This window comes from Sphaeramia orbicularis, chromosome 24 (genome assembly GCF_902148855.1).
Source record: "Sphaeramia orbicularis chromosome 24, fSphaOr1.1, whole genome shotgun sequence".
Taxonomy (NCBI): Eukaryota; Metazoa; Chordata; class Actinopteri; order Kurtiformes; family Apogonidae; genus Sphaeramia; species Sphaeramia orbicularis.
In genome coordinates this window covers 32,942,379-32,962,337 of record NC_043979.1, presented here as the reverse complement: position 1 = coordinate 32,962,337, position 19,959 = coordinate 32,942,379, and the positions used below count along the sequence as shown (strand labels likewise).

General features: G+C 35.4%; 1 protein-coding gene across 1 annotated transcript in view; it reads right to left on the bottom strand.

The window, feature by feature from the left end:
- LOC115414862 (dual specificity protein phosphatase 10-like) overlaps positions 1-19,959 on the bottom strand; it is a 28,906-nt gene that overhangs the window by 7,137 nt on the left and 1,810 nt on the right. The window contains exons 4-6 of the mRNA XM_030128227.1: positions 19,866-19,945; positions 4,527-4,593; positions 2,760-2,818 (exon numbers count right to left, since the gene is read on the bottom strand). Of these exons, the coding sequence (XP_029984087.1) occupies positions 2,760-2,818; positions 4,527-4,593; positions 19,866-19,945 (206 nt within the window). The remainder of the gene's footprint in view (positions 1-2,759; positions 2,819-4,526; positions 4,594-19,865; positions 19,946-19,959) is intronic.

Genomic DNA, 19,959 nt, shown 5'->3' with positions numbered 1-19,959 from the left:
ATAGTTGACATTCTAGTGACATGAATAGTAACATTTTCATTAAATATTCCCATTAAAACAATTTAATAGGAAAAAAAAACAAGTCAGTGTAGTGTAATATTAATATTCTTTAGCAGCTGCTCCGTTGGACATTTACAGGTTCGTTCATTGTTAGTTTTTGTCAAAAAAAGAGGCACTGATGTTATTTCAACTGACATCAATATAAATGCTAAATAATTTCATAGTGGCTGATGTTATATCTGTAATCTGTATATATATATATATATATATATTATATATAGATATACATATACATATATACATATATATATATATATATATACACATATCATATATATACACATATATCATATATATACACATATATACACATATATACACATATATATATATATATATATACACACACAATATTATATATACACACACATATATATATATATACACACACATATATATATATATATACACACACATATAGATATATACACACACACATATATATATATATATATATATATATATATATATATATCCATATCATATACACATATACATATATACATATACATATACACACATACATACATATATATATAATATTATATTATAATAGTAATAAAGTTGAAAGTTGAATGTTGTCAGTTCTTTTTTGCCACTGACCCAAATAAATGGGTATGCAATAACCGTATAATAACAGTACAGCAAACCGTGCAAAAACCTGTGACATGATCAGCATGTGCTCAGTTGTAAATAGTCTACATAGTGTTCTTGTTTGTGTCTATCTTGATATTGCACTTCTTTTGCTCTGTGTGCTCTTGTAACTTTGCTGCTGTAAACCTGGAATTTCCCCTTAGGGACGAATAAAGGCATATATCTTATCTTATACTACTAATACTAATAATACATTTATACTAACTATATACTAATCTAGTTTTACTCTACTATAAGCACTTTGAATTATCTTGTAAATGAAATGTGTTATATAATAAACCTGCCCTCTATACTGTAATGCAAATACAGTATGTGAGAAATTGTGCATATTACACACAAAACACGAGCTGACATGCTGTTTACTATGATGATTTCCTTTATCAAGAAGACTGAAGTTTCTCAAAGTGCATTTTTTTACACTTTGCTATAAGAACTTAGACCAGTGGTTATGTGGAAAGTCAGGGAAAAATGTAATCCAAATTGAACCTTCTACATTTTTGAGGAAAATGGTCAGCAGCAATGTAGTATATTCATGTTTAATGTAAACTGTGCCTGTGATTTGTAGTAGGAGCCACACACACACACACTCACACACACACACACACACCACACACACACCACACACACCACACACACACAGCTTAATATTCCTTTACTTATAGATGAAGTGGTACAGTGTGGTGATGTTGAGTGTTTTGCATATGGCTTCCACAGCTCCATCATCACTTCAGCCACCTGTCAGCTGAGCACCATCAGCATCTCATCTTGGCTCACAAATAACCCCTTCATTCACTGGGGATATGACAGATGCACGCTTTAATGTCGATGCTAATACACTGTCCCGCAGCCTTAGATTCAGTGTTCGATAGGAACTGCAACAAGTCAAGACAAAGTCCGAAAACGCGGCAGTTTTGTGATTTAAGACGGGCCGAGGACTCTTTTTTTTCCCCTTCTTTTTTTAAATGAGAGCTTTTCTTTGTGCCACCCTTTAGAGTTGTGATTTAAATGTCAGGAAGGGGATAGATTTATTTCCCCATAAATTGCACAGGTTTCTGTGGTAGGACCCAGAACATAATGTCTACACATGTAACACGTGTGCTTTGTGAGGATGTGGATGCGGCTGCTGTTGCTGCTCTCACTCTATCCAGCAGAGCTAAGACTGAACTCATGTATGTGTCTATTACACATGTTTATTTTCCTTGGTCAGGATATGTACAGTCAGTCCAGCTTGTATTTACAAGGCTGACAATTAATACTGAACAAACAAGAACTGAAACTATGAATTGTGAAAGAGCTGCAGCATCTGAAACTGACCACAATGAACATTTGACAGATAACAGTACCACAGTGCTTCAGTTTCAGACTCACAGTTTGTCATGACTTTTATGGATTGGGATTGTCTTTATCAACTCACCATATATTTTTATTAGTAAGTTTGTTTGTTTGTTTTTTATCAATTACTTGAAATTTCAGGCAACCCCATTTGAATTCCAGGTGACCCCGACCCTGACCCCAAGGTTGAAAAACCCTGGTCTTGTGTAACATTTAGAAATCTGTTACTTAAATGTTCAGAAATTTATATGTATATACATAATACACTTACTACACTGGGTTACAAAAAATGTTTTTTGCAAGTTGTCTAGGTTTTTTCAACTCAATTTTGCACCGCTAAATCCAAAAATGACATCTGTTTTTCTCAATCAGGTCAGGTTTTTTTGCTAATTTGATTTTGAAAAATTTGATCTTCTCACAAAATAATATAATTAATACCAAAATAAGATTGGTAAGCACACTTCATGAAACTTGTGACTTGATTCCTGTTAGGTACAATGGTGTATTCACCGCAGATGTAGCAGAATATGTCAGGCTTATTTTTGCAAGATCTTCTTGTGACTAGAAGATCTTGCAAAAATAAGCCTGACGAATCCACCACCATCCACCTCCAGCCCTGCACAGACAGCAGTGTTATTATAGGGTTCCACATGTTCCACACTTTTACCATTTACATGTTCCACACTTCAGTCTAAAATTAATTATCTACTTACTTGAACACTTCTTCCCCCGCCTGCAATGAACATGAACAGCCTGGGCCCCAGATCCCTGGCTGGGTTGAGGGGGAAGCCACAATTGGAACCCATATTAATCCTGTTTGCTTGCAAATTTTCATTGAACGTACTTACTTTTAACCTTAGAAGAAGAGCTTATGGTCTGCCCTTTTGAATGAGTAGCAGTTTCAGTGATTTCAGTTCAAAGTCAATGACGTGACATGGGGACAGCAGCTTGTACCTTTGTTCAGCATCAGAGTAAAAGACTTTGTAGGAACGAAAACACTACAAATATGCTAAGAGTCTTTTTTTTCACATACATAATTAAACTGAAGTGCTATATACAGCTAAAAGCAGAGCATATTTGACAAATAATTGGACTGTACATAACTTTTCTATATTCTTGTACTGCTGAATAATTACTTCCTACAGATTCATAGACTTAAAATATCACTTATACAAGCAAGAAAAAATTATTATTAAAGTTAAAAGTGCATGTACATGCATGTCAGAAGTATAACTTTACATAGTCAGTTATATCTTTTTTCTACAAGTGATACTGAAATTTTGTAACGGCTAAAATTTACTTAGGGGTCAAATGAGTGGCCATTTTTGTAAAAAAAAAAAAAAAAGTTGTAAGAAATGCATAGAACTGTGTTGAAATAATGCTAATACATTTGTGCACAGACTACTGATATTATTTGACAGTGGAAGCTATATTTTCAGAAATATTGGATTTTGAATAGCACGTGTCTGTGAAAACTTTTGCTGGTGGACGGACTGACATTACCCATGATGCTCTGGTCAGTACCAGTACTTTATTAGGAATAAACTTATATACTTACTATTGCTAATTATCCTCTTATTCATAAATGTTAGTATTGTGGATCTAAAACAGCTGACACAAAAACACAAAATGTGGCAGTGGACGGATGTGACATGGTTGTTACAGATCCCATCATACTGATGCTCGGCAGCCATGTCCGTTTCCAAAATGATCCCTGTGCAAAAACTAGGATCAGAATTATTTATTGTATAGTTTATCATCATAATAAGAGGAAATAACAATATAATGTGTTATTTCTTTATAAAAATGTGTATTATTAGAAAACTGTTGATTTAAAAAGTGACGTGACATTCTTAATGTATGTATTGGTGTAACATAAGCAGGATGGATCAGCACCATACTCCATATTGAACCTGTAAAAATAAAACATGTGATATGTAGGATATAATCTTTAAGAAAAATGGGGAATCTAAAAGAATAGAATATTTGTTTTTCAGGTAAATTCAGTTAAAATAACTTGGCCATTTGTGACATGAAATATAGCATTAATTGTGATGAATTGGACATTTTTGAGCTGAAAACATAGTTCATATGACCATCAACATGTTGCAACAGAACTGAAATCCTGTAAATTTGCAGAACTTGCATTTACCAACACAAAGTTCCTTTGGGGATTCACTTAGATTGATTTCTTATGTACAAAGACATAAACAAGACCTCTAAGCAAATTTTAGCCATAAACAGTTCCATAAAATAGAGTTGATAGGTGAAACTTTAATTTTTGACACTGATGTTCACTTTGGCTTGCTCTGCAGTGATAGTTCTGCAGACACATGTTCACACACTGCACAAAGATACACATGAAACTCCTGTTGAACTCAAGAGCTTCTTATATTTAACTAAACAAGACACTTACAACTGCGATGTACAGTCCAAGGAACCCCACCAACATTCCTGGACTAGCTGGTTTCTAATCCTACATTTCCTCAGAAGCCCGTCCATGCTTCAGGTGTTGGCAGGTGTTGGGCGTCTCTGGCAGTTGTTCGTCTGCACAAAGGAGAGACAAAGAGTTCAGCTCAACAAGAGTAAACCTGAATGAAACACATAAAACAGGACCAATGGCTCTGCAGCTTAGCGGCCAAATTAAAAACTTTGGGAAATGTATCCAGATGCCATTTATTATCACCCAGTTCTGTGTATTTATTATATTACAGAAATAGCCCATGTTTTGGTCATATTCCAATCAGATCTGTAAAAATTAAAACTCTTTTTTTTTTGATATAATAACCCTCAACTTTAATCTGAGCTTTTATGAACATCTACATCAGGGGTGTCAAACTCATTTTATTCATGGGCCATATTCAGCTAAATTTGATCTGAAGTGGGCCAGACCAGAAAAAATAACATAATAACCTATAAATAATGACAACTCCAAATTTTTGTCTTTGTTTTAGTGTAAAAAAAAAAAAAAAACCATAAAATTATGAGAATACTTACTTTTATAAACTACCCCCCCCCCAAAAAAAAGAGAAAAAAATGAAATTTAAATTAGAAAACGTAAGAAAATTTAGTGCAATTTTAACAATATTATTCTTCAACTTCTCATTTCTACATGTGTATTATGGATCAGATCTACAAAGACACTAAACACTGAGGAACAGGCAGAAAAATTGTTAAAATTGTGTTTAATTTTCTTTAGACATTTCAGGTTCTTCATATTTGTTCAGATTATTCACACTTTATTGTTACAGGATAGTTTGTAAATGTAAATATTTTCATAATTTAATATTATTTTTTGCACTAAAACAAAGGGGAAAAAAATAAGCTGTTAATTCTAGATTTTTTTGTGGCTTAATTCAAGATTTTTTTTTAAACTTAATTGAAGATTTTTTTTTTTTTGGCTTAATTCAAGATTTTTTTTTAACTTAATTGAAGAATTTTTTTTGGCTTAATTGAAGATTTTTTGCTGAATTTGAGATTTGTTTGGTTTAATGTAAGATTTTTTTACTTAATTGAAGATTTTTTTTTTTACTTGATCTAAGTTGTTATTTTATTTATTTATTTTTTTTTCTGGCTTAATTCAAGATTTTTTCCTTAATTCAACTAATTTTTTTTTTTTTGCTTAATTCAATTCAAGACTGTGGAATTTTTGCACTTGGCAAAAACATCCCAGGGGTCGAACTGGACCCTTTGGCGGGCCACATTTGGCCCCGGGCCGCATGTTTGACACCCCTGGTCTAAGCATTTACTTTGATTAGAATTGTAAAATTCAAAAGAGGAAAGTAGCATGAAATGTGTTTTATTCTCATAGACATTTGTGCTGAATTAACAGAGAAATCCATGTTTCATCTTCTCCGGACAAGGACCTTTTCTTCTTACATGAGTCATTCTCTCCTGTTCCCTTCAGTGTTTTCATCACACAATGCAGAATATGCTCAAAATTTATAACATTTCCCAATAATTATAGCAAAGAGCAAGAGCCTTGATTGATGCTCCATATGAAAATAAATTATGGAGGTTTTGCCAGAGTTTTTGGAATATCCTCTCTTCTCTCTGCAAATTAGTTTTCCTCCCTGACCCTACTGAGTCGCCACTCAGTATCATGAGGAAGCTTCTGCGGGGAGCCATTACTGCCGCCAAAAGACCTTTAAATCCTCGATTTGATGGCTTGAGGATTCAGCAGGAGGATTCGAAAGGGATGAAGAGAAGAAAATTGCACATCCTTAAGAAAACAAAAAGCATTTCCTTCCCTGTGTCAGGATGAAAAAGGAAAAGGAAAAAAAAACGAAAAGTACATACTAATTCATCATTTGCTTTTACTGCTCCTCGATGGTCCATAACTCACTCTGACCATGATCCTTCCCCCCCGCCCCCCATACTGTCGGGTTCACAATCCACCATGCCACGTTTTAATGACCTTATTATAGGCAATACTACAATGTCCAATAAAAGGTTTACACTTTGAACTGCGATCCATGTATGACGAACATATTTTATAATATTTCATGAATTATACAGTAATGGAATCGTTGAGGAAAGAGCCTGAAAAGCAATTGAAACGGAGAGAATGAGGAAATCACACACAGTCTGAGTGATGAAATGACTCAAATTTGTCCTCAAATCCCAAAATACTGATCGCTCAATTGTTCTGCTCGTCCTACTTTAAACCCAACGCATACAGATTTTATCAAAGTTTTAAAAGCAATTCATTGTATCTGACTGACATGACATATGATTTCATGCTGTGACCTGTCTCGAGGCAGTATTTAAGCCCCGCGTCCATATGGCAAGTCAATTTTGAAAGTGCTGCTTCAGTGGATTCTTATAAGTTGTCTGTTACTGTCATTGCTCATCCTACAGACAGCAGAGCACATTTTCCCCCACCTCTATTCCTTATGGATAGTATGGAATTGACTGAATAGACAGGCAGAGCAGCAGATAGATGAATAGATGAATAAATGTATAAATGCAAACATACATTATATTCATACTCTACCTACGCAGTTTTAATATTTACATTCCAAATTCTCAGCAGAAGCCCAGTTCATAAATCAATCTAAAACAATGGTAGCTTTTACAACCAGTTTTTGTAAAGATGAACTTCACTGGCAGTATCCTTTGGAAACTGGAGCCATAAATTTTATTACTATTAAATGTTTCTAAAGGGAGTTGACAAATAGTTGAATGGAGTTGATTTTCCCCCCTGCTCTTGGCACGGCTGCGCAGAGGAAAATTCCCTGTCTCGAAAAAGAAAAAAATGAACTCACATTAGTGCTGCCAATCCATTCATCTTGATGCTGCTTGAGTGTAATTTAAGCCTTTTTAAAACGCCTGCTGAAAATACAATGTGCTTAAGGGCAGTTGCGAGCATTTTATGAGGACAATAAAATTGTCACTGCATATGGATTAGATGAATGTTGATATACGGGTCTGACGTTTTTTCATATGAATTGGTGTTTACAGCTGAGCGTTAATATGTCTGCTGCTGAGGGACTAACTACAGGCAGAACAAACTCACATTTACCTGGCGCTGGCGCAAATCATAAACTCTGATTTCACAAATGCGCATTAAATATATTTTATGATAAACATTCCTGCAAAGTATCCTGGTGCAAATCTTAAAAATACACATTAAGGATTAAGTTTGTATCTGTGCAACTTCATAAAATCTGTATTTTTTTGCTCCGGTTGCTGCAACAAAAGATAAAATGCTGATATATTTGGACGTATTTCCACAATTTTGAGAATCTGTCATTGCAGTGATTTGGTGTCTGATAAATTGTTATAAACTATTTCATACTAGGCCGTTATTTAAACTGCATGGACACTAATATCAAATGCCTTTTTCATTAAATACCAATAATGTTAGCTCTGGCCCATTGTTCTGTGCTCTATATCTCTGGCCTGGCCGAGCTGCTGTGAGTGGAAAAGTTATGACAGTTGAAGTTATTGATGCCAAATGTGAAGTACTGCAGTGCACTCCGGGATCCGATATCACACCATATTTAAATTCACATTTGACTTTAAAAATGTGCCTCGGCGGACTTTTTGTCGTAAATCATTCAGTCTGTGTCACCTTCCGCCGGAGGATTTCCCAATTATTGGGAATTAAAAATGCGGTAGACGTCAGACCGAGCTTAAGCAGTTTTTAATATTTCAATTATAGGAATATACACACACCAGATGATTCACTTATGATGCAGGACCACACACTTGTACAGTTTCAGAGTCCAGGTCCAGGAGCTATGAATCTTACAGAAACTCATATGACTTCAATGCAAAACAAAGATGGAGGCAGTTCAGCGGGTTGTGTGTGCTGTTTTTTTGTACTGAAAAATAAATATGGGCAAAAACAGTGGATGAAATCATAGTTGAGAAGATGGAGCAGTGCTCACTGATGTGGCTAATGCTAAAGCTAACAATATGCAACATCTATGAAGCCATTAGTCACTTTTCCATTGGACACATGCGCAAAACGTTATCGATATTTACTAAATGTTGACAAAAACAAAAGTGCGTAATGTCGGTTTTTCTATTAAATCCCAAATGTGATGATTTGTTTATTTGTTATCGCAAGACGACACAAGAAGTCATTCCATAAACATGGTGATGAATGTAAATATCGTGTTGATTTACTGATATTCATTATTATATATTACCCCTCTATCTTGTACTAAAGTAAAAAAAAAAAAAAATAATAATAATAATAATAGCTTTATTTATATAGCACCTTTTAAAACAAAGTTTACAAAAGCTTTGACAAACAAGTAAAGGGCCAACAGCAGGATACAAGATGTAAGTAAAAACACTAAAACAGAAGCAACACAATAGGAGAGATGTGTACAACAGTGCAGGAACATGACACTTCGAATAAATTAAATGAATCGGAATAAAGAGGGCGGGGATAACGTAACATGATGCTGTTAAATCAATGCAAAAATAGAGGCATGAGATAAAGCAACATCATGTATGAGATATAAACCAACAATCAACCAGGATAAGATTCAAATTTATTTTTTTTTAAATTAAAATTAAATTAAAACTAGAAGCACTCGGAGAGCGCAGACCTCCGCCAAGGCTGATCAGTGGGCCCCCCCGTGGGCCCCCCCACCCCCGATCACCACCAAAATTTAATCATTTCTTCCTTATCCCATTTCCAACAAACCCTGAAAATTTCATCCAAATCTGTCCATAACTTTTTGAGTTATGTTGCACACTAACGGACAGACAAACAAACAAACAGACAAACAAATAAACAAACAAACAAACAAACAAACCCTGGCAAAAACATAACCTCCTTGGCGGAGGTAATTAAAAGGGCCAAACATCACATAAAAGCAAGTCTGTAAAAGTGTGTCTTAAGAAGTGACTTAAAAGATGCCACTGATTCCACAAGCCTTATCTCCTCGGGCAGGCCGTTCCAAAGTCTAGGGGCCCTGATGAAAAAGGCTCGGTCACCCTTAGATTTAAGCCTTGACTTTGGAACAGCCAGGAGCCCTCTGCCCGAGGATCTAAGGCTGCGTACTGGCTCGTAGGTAACTAACATGTCATCTATATAACTTGGGGCCAGACCATTCGGGCTTTAAAAGTAATCAGTAAAATCTTAAAATCAATTCTAAACACACAGGGAGCCAATGGAGGGATGCCAGGAAAGGGGTTATGTGATGTCGCCTGTTAAAACCAGTGAATGATTGATGATTCAGTTTTCTGGCCGGTCCACACATCCTTTAAAACTCTTCTTCTTCACTAGTGTGTAACTTCCGTCAACATCCATTTTTTTTATTCATGTGACTCTAGTTACGGAAAAAGGTCTTGCACTTTTGTGTGATATACCAATTACACTACGCCTGAAAACCACCTCTTGTTAAAGCAAAAAATTTAAATCGAAAAACAAGAGATTTGGCGAAATTGTCGTTTTTCCCTTAGGTAAATTTTTATGCGCAAGTTATATTCGTGCAAGTTGAGGGTCAATGAAAAAGCGATTTATGTGGAAGTGTTTAAGTTTAATACCACCGATGGCCACTAGGGTTGGTTTAAAAAACCAATGGCTCACATAGATTAAAATATAAAAAGCTTGTTTTTTTGTTTCCTAGAGCTCATTCCACTGTCATGAATTGTAGATGCAAAAAAATGTTGTGTGTTTCCGATTTTCCTCCATGAATAAGATCTGAGGCTGAATAGAAGGTTTTGATTTACACTGTGTGAGGCTTTGATTGGTAAGTTGGTATGAAACTCCCTCACCTGCCGGGTCATAATATGTTTTTATTTGCTTAATATTAGGGATGTCCAATAATATCGGCCCAATTTGGCATAAAAATGTAATATCGGTGAATATCGTTATCGTTTTTTTTTGCCTATCATTAAAACCAATAAATAATGCCTTGATTTCTCCGGCACTTACTGACGTGTAAATGAAGCATTGTTTGTAGCTGAAAGAAATGTGCAGTTTCAAAATTGTACAGTAGAGTTGTCACACTGTAATAGACTCATGGAGGGAGGGAGAAAAAAATAAATAATATGGCATTTTTTCCACAACTTAAGTTGAAGTATGTATTCTTTGCACAGACAGTGTTTACATTTTTGAAAGCCTTGTTGCATTTGAGAATGCATCCAATGGGGCATCACAATAAAATTAGGCATGATGTGTTAATTCCATGACAGGAGATATGTGATGTTACCTGAAATTTGTTTAATATCCCACATATATTGGCAGCAGTATTGGTAGATATCGGAATTGGAAATTAAGCGTTGGACAATATCGGCATATCGGTTTTTGGCAAAAAAGCCAATATCGGACATCCCTACTTAATTTTTTTTTTTTTTACAGCTGTAGTCCACACGAGTTGTGGTTAGTTGGTTCCACTAACAAGACTTTGGAAATGCTTGATGAATGTCTTACAGAGTCAGAAGATACTGCTTTGCCTCAACTGACCTTTGACCCCTTCACCCCATTTGTCCAAATATGGCTATTTGTGGCTCAAAAATCCCACATGGCAAATCATAGTCCGATCACAAACTACCGGTTTCAAAATGGCAGTTTAGAAACCAAAAGGTGATGTTCACTAATTGTAGAGTCTGTGGTGGTGATGCTCTGTGGACTGGTATTCAACATCAGTCAGTATTTGCTTGATATTTGTGAATGAAAACTGAGGAGACTCTGTTTCAGTAGATTATCTCTGCAAATGTCTCTCAAAACAAGATGATTTAAATGAGTCAATCAGTTCAGACCAGAACTAAAATCAAATCAAGAATGCCCCTTCATCATGTTATAAAAAGGCTAATAGTAGTTATTTCATCAAAATTAAACTACTTATGCAGTCAAAATATTAACCAAAACTGACAATGGTGCACCTCTACCATATAAAGTTTTAATCCCTCTTTGCAGAAATTGCTATTTTACCCATAAAAACCCAAACACCCACCGTCCACCAAATCATTAACTGATCTAAAATGTTTAATACCTTCTAATCCACTAATCCTATTAATACGATTGTATGATATATGAAATAATTGGTGTAAAATGCAGTTTGTCATTGTCACGTTTACAGGCTCCGTAGTGAACGTAGAAACACCGTCATCTTCTACAACATTAATTCACCAGTAAAACCAATGGAGTTTGATTAATGGCAGTGGAAGGACACAATGGGTTTATGTTCATTATGATAAAAAAAATAAATAATAAAATAAAAAGTCACTTTTCTTCAGTTTTCTCTGTTTTTGATATAATAACCCTCAACTTTAATCTGAGCTTTTTGAACAACTATATCAGGAGTGTCAAACTCATTTTAGTTCAGGGGCCATATTCAGCTAATTTGATCTGAAGTGGGCCGAACCAGAAAAAATAATAACAGAATAACCTATAAATAATGACAACTCCAAATTTCTGTCTTTGTTTTAGTGTACAAAAAAAAATTAAATTATGAAAATACTGACTTTTATAAACTATCCAAAAAAAAAACAAAAAAACTGAAATTTAAATTAGAAAACATAAGAAAATTTTGTGCAATTTTAACAATATTATTCCTCAACTTATCATTTCTACATGTGCATTATGGATCAGATCTACAAAGACACTAAACACTGAGGAACAGGCAGAAAAATTGTTAAAATTGTGCTTAATTTTCTTTAGACATTTGAGGTTGTTCATATTTGTTCATGTTATTCACATTTAATTGTTACAGGACAGTTTGTAAATGTAAATATTTTCACAATTTAATGTTATTTTTTGCACTAAAACAAAGAAAAAAATTGAAGTTGTTAATTCTAGATTTTTTTTTTTTGGCTTAATTCAAGATTTTTTTTAATTAATTGAAGATTTTTTTTTTTTTTGCTTAATTCAAGATTTTTTTTTTACTTAATTGAAGATTTTGGTTTTTTTGGCTTAATTGAAGATTTTTTGCTAAATTTGAGATTTTTGGGGCTTAACTGAAGATTTTTTTTACTGAATTGAAGATTTTTTTTTTTGGCTTAATTCAAGATTTTTTCCTTAATTCAAGCAAAAAAAATTTTTTGATTAATTCAATTCAAGACTGTGGAATTTTTGCACTTGGCAAAAACATCCCAGGGGCCGAACTGGACCCTTTGGCGGGCCACATTTGGCCCCCGGGCCGCATGTTTGACACCCCTGATCTACATAATCAATGAATTAAATATAGGAAAATATGTGATTTACACTGAAAAAAACACAGAGGATAATATTATAATAAATGGTGATAAATCACTTAAGAAAGGTTAAATATGGAGAAAAATTCATGAGGGAACTGACATAAAAGTAGCTCTGGGTCTTTATGGGTCAATCAGCCCCTAAAGTCATTATCAAAGAAATCCAAGTATGGCAGGTGGATTTGGGTGGTTGACGTCCAACCAACAACAGCTGTCGAGAAACATCTACCTGTCCTAACCTCCACTGTGGATTCCATTACATCTCAGATCAGTTTTATTTTTGCTTGTTTAAAAAGTGCATAATTACTTATGAGGTCACTGAAAGGACAAGCTCTCATAATTCACAGTGAGTCAAAGAAAAAAAAAAAAATCTGGGAATAGCCTTAACATGGGCCTGCTGTCAGCCCTGTACTCATCCAACCACAAGATGATTTTGTGGAGAGTCTTTTCCTACCATTGCTTTGGGTCAGTGTGATTTACGCACATGTTTACTGATGTCTTTCAGATGGCTGCTCTCTCTCTGGTTATTGTCTTCAACTATTAGTTCCCAGATGAATCACGAGTGGACAAATTGGGGGAAGTCTCTGCGGATCTGCGATATTTATTGAGGTTACGCATCACTGTGGACCTCTCCATTGGCTTCTAAATGTAACGAGGGAAAAACAGATGTCCCGCGGTCATGGCATGTTTGGACATTGAAACACTTGGGTTTCATGGTGCTTTTTATGCTTTTCTGCACATTTGGTTTACATCTTGTTCAGAGATTATGGCATGTCTGCTTTTGTCCAGTAGTATGTTAAATATATTGTCATAATGTTATTCTGGACTTTTGTAAGATTTCAGATAGTGCTGCTCTGTGAGACCTCTGAGCCGTGATCTGTTGATCTGTTGATATACAACATCCACATTGCTTTCTGTCATGTAGTGGAGTTGCTTTATGTCAGCTGTATGTGATACAAATTCCTCATACTAAAGCAATTCTCCATTTCTGAGTTTATTCAGCAGTTTTTTTTATTACCCGTTCTATTAGCCAGCTGGTAATACTCCAACATGTTTATTTTAATAGGGTAAAAATAAATGAACCGCAATGATTAAAGCAGATATGTAAATATTGTATCGTGCAATTCATGGACCAGGGAGCCCCACTGATTACCTTTAAGTAAAGAATAATGAACTCAGCTTGAAGTTGACATGACAATGAAACTATTCTATTAATGCATCTGCGTAGCTACCATAGGTCTGGTTCTGCAGCGGTTGCTTCATAGCAAAGAAACAAGCTGTGAGTTGTATTTTACATTGTTGCAAATTGTTGCTACAACACATATTTTACACTGTTTATGGATATAAAATGAGCCTTTTACGGGCAATGCAGAGAAACAGTTTACAAATCATAAGAGTGTAACGGCTGTTTGATCAGACTAGTTGGAAATTGCCTTTTAGATAAATAGAGCTTGTCTGAGACAGTTTATTTCCAGACTTTTATCTATTTATTACGCTGTCAGTTGGATTCTAAGTAGATGACTCCATAAACCACTCAGTGATGTTTTGGATACCATCTACACACTACTACACTAGTATTCATCTTAGCATGACAAGCACTTGGAGCACAGCAGATGGTGGGTGTTTTATCCCCTTAACAGACACACCCTGATAGTGATTACAAACTTCTACAGCATGACTTGTTTTAGAGACATGAAAACAGAGCGTATGGAAAGAAACTCTAATGGTGTGATAGAAACATGCTGTATTATTATCAAATAATTGCCTTTTTTGCAACAGATTAATGTTCATTTCCCAATAATTTTAAGGTCTAATGAGAAACAAGTGCATGGGTAACACTTTACTTGAAGGTCTAGTTTATAATGCATTAAGCACACATTCATAAGACATTATATGCATTTATAATGCATTATAAAAGTCATTACAACAGTTTATGATCATGTACAAACACTTATACCAAAGTTAATAAAGTAATATAAGTGTAGGCATAATGTATTATAAATTCAGCTTTCATAATGTTTTATACATCCATACCAAAGCAGTGTCAAGGAATTTATTTTTTTTAGGTGGGGAACTTTTGTAGGTTTTGTCACTGGTCCATATACCCATCTATTTTAGGGATTTCATATTTATTTAAAAAAAAAAAAAAAAAAAAAGTATGTGTTTGAATTAAAGATTTAGAGCTGCCACATTTTTTATTTATGTATAAAGCAACATGTAACACTTCTATTTACTGTCTCTGTTCTTTTAATGTTTTGTTTTTGCAAAATAAAGAGTTATTAAGAACACCTGGATTTATAATTTTTGACTTACACTTTCCTTAGAGCCAGCAGACACTGCTCATACGTCATCATACTTGTGTTATAATATCATACAATTGCTAATAACCTTAGACAGTGTTGTCACTTTACTAAAAGCTCTTAAAGTCCTCCTGTAACTTATTATTGATGTTTACAGTATAAGGCATTATTCAGTTTCAGAAACTACACGTCAGAGCAGTTCTCTGTGTCTTTATAAGTGGCTAGAGTTATGATGGTTAGAATGTGTTCTGTAACCCAGGACTTGAGGTGCTTCCTTCAAACACTGTTGTCACTTTGGTATGGATGTAGAAAACGTAATGAAAGCTGAATTTAGAATACATTATGCCTACACTTATAATACTTTATTAACCTTGGTATAAGTTGTTGTACATTATCATAAACTGTTATAATGACTTTTATAATGCATTATAAATGCATTATAATGTCTTATGAATGTGCTCTTAATGCATTATAAACTAGACCTTCAGGTAAAGTGTTACCAGTGCATGTTTCTCACTAGTGTAAAAGGAGAAAAAATGTGCTTCTTTCAATGGTAATACTGGACTTTGGTTGAAATCTTGAAAACATATGGAAAGGCCTTTGAAGCGCATTGGGAGCAGCTCAGGCGGCTGCAGAACCTCTCATTGTTTACCTTTCAACCCCCAACCTCCTTCCTCCAAATAAAAAGGTAAAATGTTAAACCTTACAGCGGCGCACATCGGCTCAGTTCATTATACCCAGCTAAGTGAAGACTTCCTATTTCACCCCCTAGTGAGTCTCCTGTGTTTTTACACTGTATATTCTCAGTTACCCTTTCACAATTAAATGCCGCAAATTGGCCCGAAACCCCAGAAACTTCCACCACCTGACGAGCTTATCTAAAAAACAGCTATTGTCCAGAGTATATAATGCAAGTTTTTAATCAAAATGAAATATGCTTTTAAAAGTTAGCAAGTGTTATTTCATCGTAATGGCTTCCTCTCTGCCTAAATTTAAACCAAATGCCTGTTCCGTTATATTGTGTGGCTGGGAGATCACCCTCTGGAGAGAAACACTACAGGCGAGAGGCCTGGATGTATTTATCTTTCAGTTTTTCACCTGTCTTCAGATACCGTTTCCTTTTTAAGTCGAGCAGTAGGGATTTACTGGGCTGCTTCCTTCCGGGACCCAGTGGAATACAACATTAAACTGCAGGGAGGAGAGAAAACCTGTAGTGCACTAAAATAAAGTTATGTCAAAACCATTCTGCTCTTCCTGTAGTCTTTCCTCAACCTTGCAAGTATCCTCCAAGGACTTGAGAACATTACAAGCCATTCAGTTTATATGAATGGGCACTAACAGACTTTTTCGCCATTTTGATATGTCTAAATTTTGCAGGCATATCCTGTGGTCCATTAGGCACAGCCTTAGTTTCAATTTAGTGTCTCCCAGTGGACCCTTGTCTTCCTATTTCATGTGGAAATTGTAGAGAGTTGCTTCAAAGCTGGGATCATTCTTTTCACCAGAGAGATGTACGAGTAAGCATTTAGATGTTTGTAAAAAAAATTGGCAAATCATCCACAAACACAGACAAAGAGACTCAGAGTGAAAGTTATAATCCAGCATTGACCTCGCCGCAGCCAAGAAGTCAAAAATAAACAAATGATATATCTCTATTCAGCTGCAATTGAACAGAAGTCTGCAAAAGTCTTTGGAAAAGGAAGAAAAGCACCTGTATTTTTTAGGGCAGGCTTGCCTTATACTACTCTATAAAGTTTGGACACTGCCAGGGAATCATTTGGGATGATCTTTAGAACAGCAGTGTGCCTTACTTCTCACAAACTTGGCCCGAAAGGATTGTAGTCGGAAGAAATGTTTGAAAATGATGTCAGTGAAAAGATTACATTTGATAGGGCAATTAGGGTACTTCTATTATAGGGAGATTCTGTGCAGAGGCCTTTAAATCTTTATTTACTTTTGCACTTTATGTTTTAACCATCAGGTGTACCACTTAAAATACTGAACATTTTCATCCACCCAAAGTGAGAACCCTAACCCTAACCCTTTGGCCCTTGTCGGCCACCGTAGAATAGAGACACAGAACTGTTCAGCATATGCTAGGTGATCCAGATAAATTATGACAGAAGTGAATAAGGAAGTGGAAAAAGGGCACATGAGGCCTACAACACAGATCTAATCCCAATTATGTTCGGCTGAGGCTGAAGTTTCAACATGAATAAAAACCTTGTCAACACTTAAGGACATTTAAATGATCCAAGTTTGGATCCAAAAAAGGCAACCGCTTCATGTAATTTAGACACTGTTTGCATGAAAATGTGCAGAAAGTTACTAACAAACGCTCCGAATCAGTCTACACATGCACATTTCAAATTCAATTCCTATAAGAGCCAGTAGCTTCACTGATATAAAAAAAAAAATAATAATTCATTGTATTTGTGTAAACCTGGTGGTGTATTACAAACATTATGTCTCTGGTTAATCTTACTTACATTACCATTTAGTGGCAGTTTGTGGTTCCCCGTCAAACTTAAAGTTACTTGTAGAAGAAGAGCTGTTTAAATATAAAATTTAGCAAAAGTGCCTGAGCAAAAAAATATGTTTTATTTATTATTATTATGATATAATACTCATTCTGTGTCCTGTAATTCATGTTGACATGTAATGAAGCTGTTTTTAAAGATATTTACTTAACTTTTTGTGTTCACTTCCGTAAAATAATGTCCATGTGGTGGCAGAGTGATTTAATTTTTGGCCAATCAAGATTATTTTTTTATTTTTATTTTTGTCTTCATGAAATTGGATGATTTTCAATGAGTTACTAAGTCACCTCTAGTGACATATAGATGCTTTTAGGACTCCAAGGTGAACACAAGCAGACATTTAACCTGCTCTAAATGCCCCAGGTAACAAAGAATCAGCCTGTTTCACCGCCGTTGAGTTTCTTTTACCTCTGGGTTTTAGACGAGGACTGTCATTTAGAGGAGTATGAAGTCAAACGCTACTTGAATAACCATCCAAGTAGGTAATATACGACATAACTATAATAGCTGAGTGGTGGTCGTGTGGATTTGCCATGTGAGGTATGTGAATCCAGGCCTTTTTATTATTTACTGCTTTTACTTACTGTAAGGCTCAGAAGTTAAAATCATTTATGTTGAAGGAACGTAAAGTTTAACAATGGAATAATTTACAGGGAATAAGTTAATTCAGATATTTGTTAAAAAAATATATTGACAGTGTTTACCCAAAAACTATGTACATTTACGTTTGCAGAATTATTAACACATATTCACATTTAATTATTTTCATTTGTTGTATATAAAAGCTGTGGCTTTTCTAAATCACTTACATTTACCGATCTAGGTACTGTTAGTTCCTGATTGGCTGGTTCGGTCATGTGAGGGGTTGTTTCAGGAAGTGTTGTGGTAGCTGTTAAGGTACGTGTAAAGTAAAGCACTGTTGTAAGAAGAAATCCGTCTCCATCCTGCAGTCTCATTTTAGAAAGAATGAACTATTAACCACCAACGAACCATCACGTTACACTTACTACTAAAATTCAATGTGAATGCTGACTGAAACATTTATAGTTTGACTCTGCACACTGTGTTCATATTGTCTTTTGTTCATCAGTAATGAAAACTATACTCTGTGCATCTCTGCTTAAGTACAGTCAGATGTCTTGAGTCCATACTTGAGGGCAGCTTTCAGTTTATGCCCAGTTGTAGTAATCATATCTGCCTCAGCTGCCACTTTATCAAAGATCCTGAGGACAAATTGATTCCTGGAAATAAACACAGCTCTCAGGCAGCTTTTGCTGAGTGACAATTCGGTAACCAGTGTTATAAAAGAGATGCGAGATGTTAAGATGATTTTATGTTCATGCTTTATGGAGGGTCATTAAAGCAGAATGAAACAGAAAAAGTCAACATTTATTATAGTGAGCTTACGGAGCGAAATAAATTAGATTTCTGGGATCGTTTCCAAACTCGGGGACAAACTGAAGTGTTACTTTTAGGCCTTTTCGTGTGTGTGCCCGTCTTATCAACGTAGACCTACAAGCTAGTAAAGACATACAGAATTAGTGGAACAGCTTTTAGAGATGACCTCACATCATCTTATTACATACTGTCCATGTTTCCCTTCACATCCATGTCAGATCTCTTTCAGCAATTAGCCTTGAACTAGGAAAGACGATCAGCTCCGGTTTCCCATTGCTGCGTCCCTCGTCATCTTGGAGTACTTTGAATCTTTCCCCTTGCGTCCTAATTAAGACATTAATGCTACCTCCCACAGGGATCTGGAAGCCCCACTCCCACCCACCACATTCCCCCTCTGACCATCAAAACTGTTATGATAATAGCCAGCTTTGCACAGGTGCAAATTGCTTACATTTAGGCTACATTTGCTCTCAATCACAGCTGATCATCAAAGCTTAATTCACCCTGACTTAAGTATTTGCTCTCAACTGCCAAATTTGCTTGGATGTTACTTGAAAGCCAAGTAGAGTTTCAGTGTTTACAGTGGAAACTTTCCACCATTTCTCCACAGCAGATCTGCTAAAAAAAATGTAGATGTTTTTGACTGTTTCATCTTTATTTACCAAAAACATGGATTCTCCGTGCTTTCATTCATCAGACCTGTATTGTATTTCAGTGGTGGCCAAAGGTTGCACTTGATGATGATTATTTACTTAGAGTAGGTATAGTAATAAATTCACATGCTTATTTGATTAAACCTCTCCTTGACCTTCTAACTATTTAGTTGGACTAGCGCCACATAATATGTATAAGCTAAGCAGAGCAATTACAAAGACCTGAGATTGAAAGAGAGCTGTCATTAGGATGTGCTTTCACATACCAGCCTGCAGAGTTTGGCTGCAGGCCAGGTTGGTAAATGGGGCCGTCTCAGTGAGGAGAGTCGGGGGCCAGACCGGGGGCCTTGGGGGATAATT